Genomic DNA, 12,221 nt, shown 5'->3' with positions numbered 1-12,221 from the left:
CCTTGGGTCCTAGCCTGGCCACGCGGAATGGTTTGATGGCAGCTCAGGGTATTGCTGGGGATGCCAAATGCCCCAGTGTGGCCATGAGTCTCTTGCCCGGCTCTCCAGCATTGCCTCTTGTCATTTCCCCCTGGGCTTTTGTTGCCAGGCATAATGAATGCTTTCTGCTCCTCCCAGCCTCTGCCCCTGGGTCCCCTCTGCCAGGGCCCTTCCTGCTCTCTCTTTCTGAGCAGAAGCATTGCTCCTTCCACCACTCCCCAGATCCAGGTGGGTGCTTTCTGCTCTGTACCCCGACTTCTTCAACGCACAGCTTAGCATTAGTATTGGCTCCAACTGCTCCTCTGTCCCCAGCTGGATTTCGTGCAGGGTTTCAGGCCCCCTGGCTGCAGACGTGTCTAGCACATAGTAAGTCTTCAATAAAGATATATGATTTTAGAATTAAGAAAACAATCATTGACTCCTTTTTGGTCTGAATTTCCCTCAACTCTTTTTTGGAGTGTTTTTGGTTCTCAGCAAAATTGAGAGCAGGTAAAGAGAGTTCCCATTTGCTTCCTGCCCCTAAATGCACACAGCCTCTCCATGATCCACATCCCCAGTGTGTCTGTTAGAGCTGATGACCCTACGGCCCCATGCCATTACCACCAGCAGCCCATAGCTGACATTGGGTTCACGCTTGGTGGTGTACGTCCCACGGCTTTGGACAAATGCACAATGACATGTACCCACCATTACAGTGTTGTTTCATTGCCTTAAAAATGCTCTGTGCTGCCGGGCTGGGGCAGGAGGATCGCAGGTTCAAAGCCAGCCTCAGCAACCTAGCAAGGCCCTAAGCAACCAGCGAGACCTTGTCTCTAAATAAAATATAAAAAAGGGCTCAGGATATGGCCCAGCGGGTAAGCACCCCAGAGTTCAATCCTTGATGCCAAAAAACCTCCCAAAACCAAAAAACCAAAAAGCCTCTGTTCTTCACATGTTCATCATCTTCTTTCCCCTGAGTCCTAATGACCACTTTTTTTTTTTTTCTGACTCTGGTGTGTTCCCTTTTCCAAAATGTCATATAGTTGGAATCACATGTTTGGCTTATTGCCCGTGAGCCGCCTCCATGTCTTTTCATGGCTTGGTAGCTCATTTCCTTTTATTACTGAATACTATTCTATTGTCTGGAGGCACCACCACTGCCCCCTTTATTTTTCCAACAAGGTAGAGGGACTTTTCCTTTCCTGTCTTTGTAGGGCTGCTGGCCAGCCAGGTGTTGGGGAGAGTGACTCAGTCTCCTTCTGTCAGTCATCCCCCAGCCTTTATTCTGAGCCGCTTCTGGCCCCACATTGATACTTGATTACACCTGGTCTTGTAGTGACCTCTGTTGCCTGCTCCGGGCCAGTTTTGCTTCCTTAATGCTACTGGTAACTTTTTTTTTTTTTTTGAGGAACTTGCTATAAAGTAGACATTGTTCTAAGTACATTTATCCTTTTGCTGATTGAATACTTGATCAGCACCCCTGTGTCGGACACATGGTGTACGAGCACAGCATGCCCACCCAGCTCCTGCCTTTATGGAGCTTGCATTTGATTCAAACAAGCAAATGAGTGAGTATGTACTGTGGCAGGTGGTGCTGAGTGCCATGGGAAGATAGATCCGAGTGGGAGCGAATGCAGTGTAGGGTGGTTTTCACGTGCAGTGTGGTCAAGGAAGACTCCCCGATGAGGTAACATTTGAGCAGACACCTGAGCCAAATGAGGGAAATTGCTGTGTGGTCACAGGGAGGAGGGAAGAACCTTCCAGATCTGGGGAACAGCAAATGCAAAGGCCCCGAGGCCGGGACACAGTGACATGTTCCAGGAAGATCACAGAAGCCAATGTTGGAACAGAGTGAGCTGGGTGAAGGGAGTAGGAGGCCAGGTTCCATAAAGCAGTGCAGGTGAAGAGATCTAATATGCATTGCTGACAAGGAATTCGAAGTGTTCAGTACCAGGTTAAAAAGTGAAGGGAGATGGGCAAGATTAACTTTAATACTACGTTTGTCTAACATATCTCCAAAACATATATTCCTCCAATGTGTAATCAAAAGTAAAAAAAAAAAAAGGGCTGGGATTGTGGCTCAGCGGTAGGGTGCTTGCCTAGCACGGGCAAGACCCAGGTTCGATTTTCAGCACCATATTAAAAAAAAAGATTCATTCTCTCTCTCTCAAAAAAAAAAATAGTGAGATACTTTTTTTCCTTATTAATTTTTCATAATTTCGTATTTTGAAATCTTGTGTACACATTCAAAATGTGCCAGCTACATTTCAAGTTCAGTGCCCTCTGTGGCTTGTGCTTGTGGACAGCACAAGTGTGGAATCTCACAGGTCACGCTGAGGTCTGGAATGAGATGGGGAAGCCAATGGAGGCTCGGAGCCCCAGGAATAATACCTGTCTGCTGTAGGTTCCGGAAGGTTGTCATTCCAGCTGCTGTGAGGAGAGAAGGCTATTCTGGGTGGGGCAGAGGGCAGAGAGGGGACCTGCAGGAGGCTTTTGCAGGCACAGAGTGATGGCAGCTTGGACTGTGGTCGCAGTAGTGGTGGGTTAAGGGGAGGACGCTGGACACTTGCAGGCTGGGCCTCTGGGTTTTCTGGTGTGTGTGCATAAGAGTCCAAGGCGAGTCAAGAGCTTTGGCCCTGGCTACTGGAGGGTGCAGCTGTTCCCAGCAGGATGAGGGAGACTGTCAGGGTGGGGGTAGCCTTGGGGGTCTGGGTTTGAGGTGTGGGTGTTGGGCTTTCAGGCAGAGTTGTCGGGAGGAGTTGGACGGGTGAGCCTGGGCAACACAGCACTCAGTAGGAATGACCAAGTAGCTGACACTAGTCTGTCTGCTGCAAATGCTCAGCCTCCTTTGGCTATTGCTGGACCATACATGGGTGCCAATCTGCAGCCCTAAGCCAGCGGTTCTTCCTGGTAAAGGTGGTGATCGGATTCCCTCTCTGTCTTGCTGCCCGTGTGCTGGGTGACCTGATGGCCCCTTGCCCATCAGGGCTTCAGTTTCCTTGTCTATAAGATAAAGAGGTTGGGATGGAGGATCTGTGCCCTGGCTCTCGGGAGGGCATGTGCTGTCTGAGTCCCACCCTCTCCGTCTGCCTGTCCACAGGCCAGATGGGAGGTGGTCTGTAGGAGGCAACTGGTTGGCGGGAAAGGGTCTGGTGGTCTTGAGCCATGAGCCTCCTCGGAACAACTGAGCCTTGTAAGGAGGGGCAGGACCGCAGAGGCAGCGTAGCGATTCCTAAAAATACTGCTTTGTGCCAAGACATTTGGTCAGTGGCACAAAACTCAGAGGTCACTATACTGAGGTGGAGTCCAGCACACCTGCCCTGTGGCTGGTGGTGCACAAGCTCCTCACATCTGCAGGACTCCCAGCTCAGGGCTTCCTTTTTAGGTGGCAGTAGCAGCCACATTTCCCTGGAAAAAAGGGGGCATTTGAATGTCTAGGGGCAATTTCTGTGGTCACAGTTGGTGGGTTTGGGAGGCTGCTTGTGCTCTGGCTGCTGAAGACCCTTAACCAGCACTGTGCCCCTCTAAGTGGTGCCCTTTCCCTGAGGCACTGATCAGGTGTGCTGCCGAGGGCGGTCAGGGTCCCCTTAGTTGTGTGACCTTGAGCCACTCACCCTGATTCCTGCGTTGGTGAACATGGCCATGCACACTTTATTTTGCTTGCCTTTTACGCTCGAGATGGGACTTTGGACTAAGTCATCCTAATAGCTGCCCAGCACTGTCCTGAGTTATTTCTGGATGTGATATTAATGCCTTCAATTCTCACCACGACCTCAGGAGGCAGGTCCTGTGAAGCGATCGGTTTCACAGGAAACTGAGGCAGAGGGGGCTTGGGAAGCCGTGCTGATCTCGGGGCCTCTGACCTGTGCTGTGCTTTCCCCTCCAGGGACCGGGGCAGACCCGGTGGTCAGCGCCAAGAGCAACCATTGCCTGGACGCTGCCAAGGCCTGCAACCTGAACGACAACTGCAAGAAGCTGCGCTCCTCCTACATCTCCATCTGCAACCGCGAGATCTCACCCACCGAGCGCTGCAACCGCCGCAAGTGCCACAAGGCCCTGCGCCAGTTCTTCGACCGGGTGCCCAGCGAGTACACCTACCGCATGCTCTTCTGCTCCTGCCAAGACCAGGCGTGTGCCGAGCGCCGCCGGCAAACCATCTTGCCCAGCTGCTCCTACGAGGACAAGGAGAAGCCCAACTGCCTGGACCTCCGCAGCCTGTGCCGGACGGACCATCTGTGCCGGTAGGAGCGCTCAGCGCCTCTGGGGCGCTGGCTTGAGGGTGCTGTGTCGCCGCCCGGTTTTTCCCCTTCTCTGCATTCCTTGGGGTCCACTGACAGGGGCTGAGGTTAAAGCCAATGTGGACACGTGCAGAACACGTTACCGTGCATTCTTTCCCTTCCCTCATTTCTCTGTTCATCCACAGATTCATTCATCATCCGTCATCCACTCCCCCGTTCACTCATTGGTTCATTCATTCAACATGGGTTTCTGTTTTTGGTATCAGGGATTGAACTCAGGGGCACTCAACCACTGAGCCCTGTTTTGCATTTCATTTAGAGACAGGGTCTCACTGAGTTGCTTAGCACCCTGCTTTTGCTGAGGCTGGCTTTGAACTCTCGATCCTCCTGCTTCAGCCTCCTGAACGGCGGGGATGACAGGCGTGTGCCACCATGCCCGGCTTCAACATGGGTTTCTTGTTTGCCTACTCTGAGCTCAGCCTCAGAGGAAGCCAAGATGAACCACCCAGGAGCTAATGATTTAAAATCCTAGAATCCTAGAATCTTGGAAGGAAGGACCTTCAGAGAATTTAGTTCTACTTCTAAAGGAAGCCCCACCTAATGGCCCAGCAGAGGAGGGTGCTCTTGTGGACCCAAGAGGCCACTCCTGGTGGACTGCAATCTGAGCTGGGCTAATGCTGGGTGAGAAATGGGTTCTGAAGTCTAATAATGCTGGGTTCAAATTCTGACGGCACCACCTCCTAGCTGCGTGACTTTGAGCAAGTTTTAAGGATTTCCTTAGCTTCCGTCCCTTTACCTGTGAAACAGGAATAAAAATACCCACATCTGACATGATCCTTGGATTACATGTGTCCAAAGCTTAACACAGAGCCTGGCACATAGTACATGCTTAATAAGTGTGGCTTAATTATTAGGAAGTGCTTCTTTTGTTGTTGTTATAGTGACTTGAAATTTGCCTCTTGGCAATTCTTATGTTTTTCTTGTTTGTTATGAAGTGTTTCTCCAGCCCCCTGTTGTGGACAAAATGATTCTAAGGCCTGGGCATACAGAGGCGAACACAGTGCTCTCCAAGGAGTGGGGAAGCACAAGGAGAGAAGTGGTCCTAGTTCATAGGGATGAGGCTGGGGTCTTCTAGAGGCGGGAGCACAAGAGAGGGGCACTGGCCTTAAATTGAGGCTTGGGAAATGAGATGGAGAAAAGATGTCTACGGGCGAGTCAGTCAGAAAGGGCTGGAGACAGGGAGTGGCTCGTGGGGACAGGAGGGGTGGGTGCTTGTGGAGTGGGCCATACCCGGGAGGCTGTTGGATTGGCAGGGATTGCGATAGTTGCAGGTGTTTAGAGATTGTTGGCTGTGTTCTGGACACTGTTCTAAAGGCTTCGTGTCTCATTTAATCTTGCAACAAGGCTGTGAGGTTGGCATTGCTATCATCTTTATCTGTCAGGTGAGAAAACAGAGAAAGTGTCTTCCCAAGGTCCCACAGCGCACATTTCAGAGCTGGCATCCCTGTGGTACTGCTTTCTTGCCCCTGTGGCATACTGTCCTGGACTCGGGCAGTGACCATGGGAGTGGAGAAAAGTCAAGTGTTTCAGAGGAGGGTGGCAGGTAGACTTGAAAGAACTGGGTGACTGAATGATAGTCCCCTGGAGGCAAGATCCATTTCTGCTCTGTTTACTCTCCACCTCCTCCTGCATCTGGACCCTGGTGCCTGGTGAGCCCTCCATTCACATTACTTGAGGGGATCAGTGGGTGGCCTCTGCAGGGTTTCCTGGGTGAATAACTATGGAGTGATGGAGCCTTTCATGGTGTTAGACTCCTAGCATTAGAGGACCCTGTGGACTGTTGACATTCCCACATCAACATCTGGGGGACTCGTGGGTCTGGAACTCAGTCCTAAGGCTGGAGGAGGGATGGCTGAGGAGTAGGATCTCGGGCAGCTTGTTGGTGATGGGAGCTGCAGCAGGGGGTGGTGTAGGCGGGTTGGTGGAACACTCTAGGGGTCCAGGCTGGACATGCCTGCAGGTTTGGGGATTTTCAGTGCTCAGGTGAGGAATGCAGCTGTTGGTGTGGGCGGCCAGGGCAGAGACTTACTGGAAACACGAGTGCTTGCGTAAGAGAGGGGTAGAGGAGATGCAGCATGAGCTGGGAGGCCAGGGAGGGTGGAGGACAACCAGAAACCAAAGAGAAGGGGACTTCAGAGGGAGGGAGTGGCCAAGCCTCTGTGTCTTGAAGACTACGCTTATGTGTGTGTATGTGTGTGTGTGTATGTGTGTGTGTATGCGTGTGTATGTGTGTGTGTGTGTGTGTGTGTGTGTGTGTGTGTGTGTGTGTATGTAGTGAAAGCCAGGTTGCTGTAGCTGAGGCGTGGCAGAGAGGCAGAAGTGTAGGTATTGGGTGCAAACTACCTTCTTCAGAAGGAAGCAGGGCTGGGGCCGGGGCCTGGAGATGGACTGGGGGCAGGCACTGCTGCTTTCCAATCTGTGGGAGCTGGACTGCGTGCGCACTAAAGGGGAAATGCCACTTTGGCTGGGAAACAAGCTCTGTTGGGGTTCCAAGATGGAGCAGGGGTTAGCTACAGGCTCAGGAAAGCCCTGGAGAGATTTTCTGCTTAATTAAAACGCTGCACCTTATATGCAGACTGATGGAGGTGATTTGAAATATACCTGTGCCTACAACCCAGGAGGGTTAGCAGAAATGGAGACCCTCAAAGGCAGGAGCTAGCAAGGGCCTCCACTGGTGGAGTGCTGATCTGAGGCTTTGAGCTTCATGGTCCCTGGATTGAGGGGAAGCCGGATGGGCCACATGAGTCCTGCGACATGATATGGTGGGTGCACTGATTCTTACATCCGGTCTCTTCCTCTCCCTGGGCTAAATGCGGGAGTAAGCTTGCCAGGCTGTGTCATACACAGCGATGCACAATGACAGAGCATGTGGGAACCAGGCTTGAAGGGGCTGGTAAGGACCAGCGTGACCCCAGCTCAGGATCCCTTGCCAGAGGGCAGGCCAGGGGAGCCTAGGAAGCCAGGAGCTGCAGGGGCCCTGTGACGGGAGCCCAAGGTTCAGCCACTGGGATGTCTGAACAAGGAGTCTCAGGCAGAGAGCAGGATCTTGGCACTTGCTGATTGTCACATTTTGAGGAAAGGTGGACGATGGACTGTGCAGTTCCTGTGGGGTCTGTGCCCTGTGTGGGCTGGGGGGAATTTGGAGCAGGGAGAATCTGGTGGCTTGGTCTGCGTCTGTTTAAACAACAAAAAGGTTTTTTTAAAATATTTATTTTTTAGTTGTAGTTGGACACATACCTTTATTTTATTTATTTATTTTTATGTGGTGCCAAGGATCGAACCCAGGGTCTCACATGTGCTAGGCGAGCGCTCTACTGCTGTGTCCCAACCCCAGACCCTAAAAGGGTTTTTTTTTTTTTTCCAGAGATGGGGAAGCTGGGAACAGGAGAATCGGGTGATAAGTGTCACATCATGGAACCAGAATGGGTGTTTGGCTACGCGTTGGGAGGGTTGCTGCTGAGGACTCCCAGGAGCGGTGTGTGGACAGGTTCTGAGGGCTGAGCCAGGCATGCTGGCACTTGTGTAGGCATGTGGATTTCAACAGCAGCACCCCAGGGCTCATGGACAGTGTTGTACCTACACTGTTGTTTCAGGGACTCGGCTCGCTGAAGTAGAAAATTTGGGTTGCCTAGGTGTGGTGGGCTCCTGTCTTGAACCAGGGCATTCCTCCAACCCACGTCTGCCCAACTCCCACCCACTGTGGTGCCCACACACATGCAGATTGAAAGTTCCCGCCCAGAGGAGGGAGGGGAAGAATGAGGACGGACCCCGCATTTAGGACGAGTCTGGCAGGGACCTGGGGGATGTTGTACCCAGCAAAGTGCCCTCTAGAGGACTTTACTCATGGCTCAGAGCTGGGGTTTGAGGTGAGCTGGGAGACTTATGTTAGGGAGCACCAGAGATGAGATGCAGAGATGACAGGCAGAGGGTGGATGGAGGTGACAGGCAGAAACCTGCCTCTTTTCCTTACTGTGCCTGTGGCCTCCTCAGTGGCCCTGAATGGACCATTTCACTCCTGTGCCCACAGTTTTGTCACTGATCAGACAAGGATGCTTAACCAAGGCATCTCTGAGGACCCTCTGTGGTCTTGCAGTTGGCGGCTTTGATTCTGTCCACGTGGATTTCCAGGCTGCCTGCTTTGATTCTGTCCGCGTGGCTTTCCTGTGCCTGTCCCCGCCACTTGGGGTCATGCTCCTGGAGACATGAGCTTGGCTTAAGAGGAAATTCCAAACCCTCCCCAGGGTACGTGGTGTGGAAGGGTGGGTTTGAAAGGCCCTTTTTACCAGTGTTTTTCCAAGAGTGGGCCTGGGAGGAGATGCGACATCTTTCCAGCTTTTGCAGGCCTGACCTGTTGACCCTTGCCTCGCTCACCCCAGCAACCATGGAGATGACCAGATGGCACCGGGAGGTTCCAGGTGGCTGGAGAGGAGCCTCTGCAGGGTGGGAAGTGGGCTTGGCTCTGCCTTGTGCATGGGAAGGGGTGCTGTTCTCTTCCTTCCTTGCTGGACTTGGCCTCCTTCACATTTCTGCCCTCCAGGTGGGCTCCGCGGCTAGAAATCTTGGGAAAGCACAATGTTGGGCACTTGGAGCAGGAACTAGAGACCCCTCCAGTTGTTGGAAAATTTAATGAGCAAAGCTGGCTTGATGGGGTCCAGGAAAGCCTCTTTGGGACTGAGAGTCCTGAAATGAGGCCTTATCTTTAGGCATCTCCCAGAATATTTCCCATGCTGAAGGGCTGTGGTTCTGGTCCTGACATAGCCAGGCCTGCCTGGCCCCTCTGGCCGTTCCTTCTGCTTGGGAGTTGACCCAGTTATGGCCAAGCTTCTCATGGAACAAGTCCTGGCCCAGGAGTCTTGGGGCAGCTCTGCCAAAGCCTACCTGGCACCTCATTAAAGCCAGTCCACTGATGTGCTGTGAGGCGCACCTTGTGGCAGCCCTGTATGATGTCACCTGTGTGATGTGCTACAGACTCTGCTGTGCTGTCTTATTAAATGTCACTACTGATAAAGTGTTGAAGGTTTTCCTTGATCTGGGTTTGAAGAAACCTTGTTTAAACAAGGATATCTGTTCGCTGGGCCTTGGGGTTATTGGAAGCACTTCTGAATTCTCCCACATCCTTTGGAGCAGGGTCAGAGGCGCCTTTGGGAGGGGTGCTTGCTGCTCCACCCCCAGTTCCAGCTGGCTTAGCAGTAGCATGCCAGGAGCCCCAGCTCTGCCTTGTGCTTTGCCCAGTTCACACCACACCCTCTGAGCCCTGGGCTGTAGACTTCAGTTAACCAGAGATCTAGGAAGACGGGATAGGCATTTCCTTCAAGACATTCGGATATGGAGCCAGGAAAGCCCTGGAACTTGTTGGAATGAATCTGTGGAGTTTGGCTGGATTCTGTTTGGTTCCCCAGTGGGCCATGATCTGCAATTTTTTTTTTTTTAAAGCACGACCTTTCAATTTCTATTCTCTCAGCTGTGCTCTTTGCAAAGATGTTCTTAGAGAGTGGTGTGTATATGTGTGTGTGAGAGAGAGAGGAGAGAGAAGTGGTGGCCGTGAGGAGGAGGATTCTGTTGCCCTGTAAACTGTGTCCCTTATAGGCCACATTTGGAAACAGCCCTCTTCAATGTCCTGTTCTTCTTCATCTGCCAGGAGGATATAAATATTTCCTTGCTGGCCCTGTGCCATCTGTGGGGCTGTAATTTAACCTCTGGGTTCTGGGGATGTGTATAAATAGACTCCAGCCTGGAGCTACCCCAGCAGTCCAGCCCCTTTGTGTAGTGATGCTGTCCTTGTCTGCAAGGATCATTGGGCTGCAGAGGGAGTTGGTCCCTCCCTGGGGGCTGTCTTGGGGTGTAGAGAAGTACCTCCAGCCAGCTCTCCTCTTGCCTGGTAGGGGATGAACAAGTCTGGGATTTGATTCTTGGCTCCTTGGGACTGTCACTCAGCTTCTTTTTGACTCTGTAGGATTTGTTGGCTCGGGTTTGTAGCAGATCATTTCTAACTGGCTTTAAGTCATTGTTTACATACGGGTGGGTGACTTTGAAGCGTCAGACATTCATCTCTTTTAAGGGAGAATTCTTGAATACCTTGAAATTGTACACCGAGTTTTGGGTATATCTTTTAGAGAGAAACTTGTTGCATCCATTAGCTTCTCCAAGGATTCCTTGGTCTCCTAAAGTTGGAGAACCTCTGCTTTCTCTGAAAGATGGTCTTGGACGGGATCCCTAGAGAATGATGTCAAATCTGCCTCCTGGCTCTGTAAGCAAAGAGGACTGTGATTGATTAGTGCTGCCTGCCCCAGGCACCCGGAAAGGCAGGATGGATCCTCAGCAGGGGTCCTGTCTGTCATTCCTGGGTGCAGTGGGTTGCCTAGAGTGGGAGACTGTGGGTCTCATGATGATTCCTCTTAATCTCTCGGTGGTTTTCTGGTCCCTGGCATTGGGTCTGGCATTGTGTTAGGGTTGAAGAGTTAATGGAGAAGGATCTGGAGGTCCCTGTCCTCCTGGGTGTTAGAGTCTAGTGACAGGACACTGTGTTTATCACCTCTGTGGTGCAAGAAGAGCTACATTATAGTTAGAGAGCATGTTTACTTAGCTTCTCTTAAAATCCCACTTCTACTCTGCCACCTCCTAGGTCCACGGTGGTGGCCTTGGAGGGCATTCCTTTCTTGGGGGCAATGAGCCTGAAGCAGATAAGTCTCTGAGAGGCCTTGGTGGCCTCTGCTCAAGGCCAACCTCAGAGCAGAGCTGTTCCCTGGAGCTGCCATGCTGACCAAGGGCTCTCCCCGGGGAGCTCTGCCCGTGCAGGCTCCTAAGCCCTGTTGGAGATGAGAACTGCCTTCCCCGTGCACCCCGCGCTGGCCCCTGTTGCTACTCTCACCTTACACTCTGGGCCAAGGGCATCCAAATGGCTCTTCCTGGAAGTTCTGTGCATGTTGAGACAAGGCTGGCGTGTGGAATATTACTTTCCTGAAGGCTCTGGGGAAATAAGCTCAGAAGGAAGCCCCAACCTAGATACCTACTTTGCAAGAGAGAGCTTGTGCGTCTTGCTGCGCCTTGCCAGCTCTCCAGGCATTGCCCTTGCAGATGAGGCACAGCCCTTCCTAGTGACATGGGGCTGTGGTTAAGGACCCATCTTGTCCTTAGGGGATGGATAAGAGTGATCCCTTCAGTGAGATGTCATTTATTCAGAGTGTGGGGATTAGAGCCCACACAGTCTGTTCCCCTAGCAGCCTTCACCTGTGGCTGGCCTGTGTGTTTGCTCACACAGGGCAGACACACCTTCAGTCACCCATCATGGGGGCCCCACAGTCATGATCTCATCTAATCCCAGTCACCTCCCAAAGGCTCCATCTCCCAATACTGTCACATTGGGGATTAAGATTTCAACATTCTGTCCATAGAACTTGCACTTGCCCTTTATCAAGTCTGCCCCTAAACCTGTCTCCTGGAGACTCTTCACACAGATGCTCGCTAGAGCTTGTTTGTGTAAGGCACGTAATATTTTTCTACCTGATTAGGTTTCTGCTTTTTATTCTTATATTATACTGGGTCTTTTTATTTATTTAACAGTTTTTTACTGTGTGTGCATTCCTTGCCAGGTACTATGTTAAACATTAGATGAATCTTAGAGACACAGTGGAGCTGGTTCTTACCCCCTTGGAGCTCACAATCTGATGAAGGACATAGATGGTAGACTAATCAGCAGATAAGTTTATCCAGGTTGAGCATCTCTGATCTGAAAGTCTGACATGAGGATGCTCCAAAATCAGAAACTTTTTGAGTAGTAACAATAACACAAATGGAAAATTCTACACCTGACCTCATGTAATGAGTCACGGTCAAAATTAAGGTGCACCAGAAGTATTGCATAAAATTATCTCCTAGAGATAGGTTTAAAGTGTTTATGAATAACAT

At 51.4% G+C, this 12,221-nt stretch overlaps 1 protein-coding gene across 2 annotated transcripts in view; it reads left to right on the top strand.

Annotated features, from left to right (window-relative positions):
- The window catches only part of GFRA2 (GDNF family receptor alpha 2), an 85,081-nt gene that overhangs the window by 29,150 nt on the left and 43,710 nt on the right, over window positions 1-12,221 (top strand). For both annotated transcript variants that reach the window (XM_081269814.1, XM_081269813.1), the window contains one exon: window positions 3,905-4,259. In XM_081269814.1, coding sequence (XP_081125940.1) covers window positions 3,905-4,259 — 355 coding nt within the window. The remainder of the gene's footprint in view (window positions 1-3,904; window positions 4,260-12,221) is intronic.

The sequence above is a fragment of the Spermophilus citellus genome (genome assembly GCF_964194105.1).
Source record: "Spermophilus citellus genome assembly, chromosome: 16".
NCBI classification, from domain to species: Eukaryota; Metazoa; Chordata; class Mammalia; order Rodentia; family Sciuridae; genus Spermophilus; species Spermophilus citellus.
Note: the sequence above shows the minus strand (reverse complement) of the source record. Positions and strands in the feature narration are given on the sequence as shown.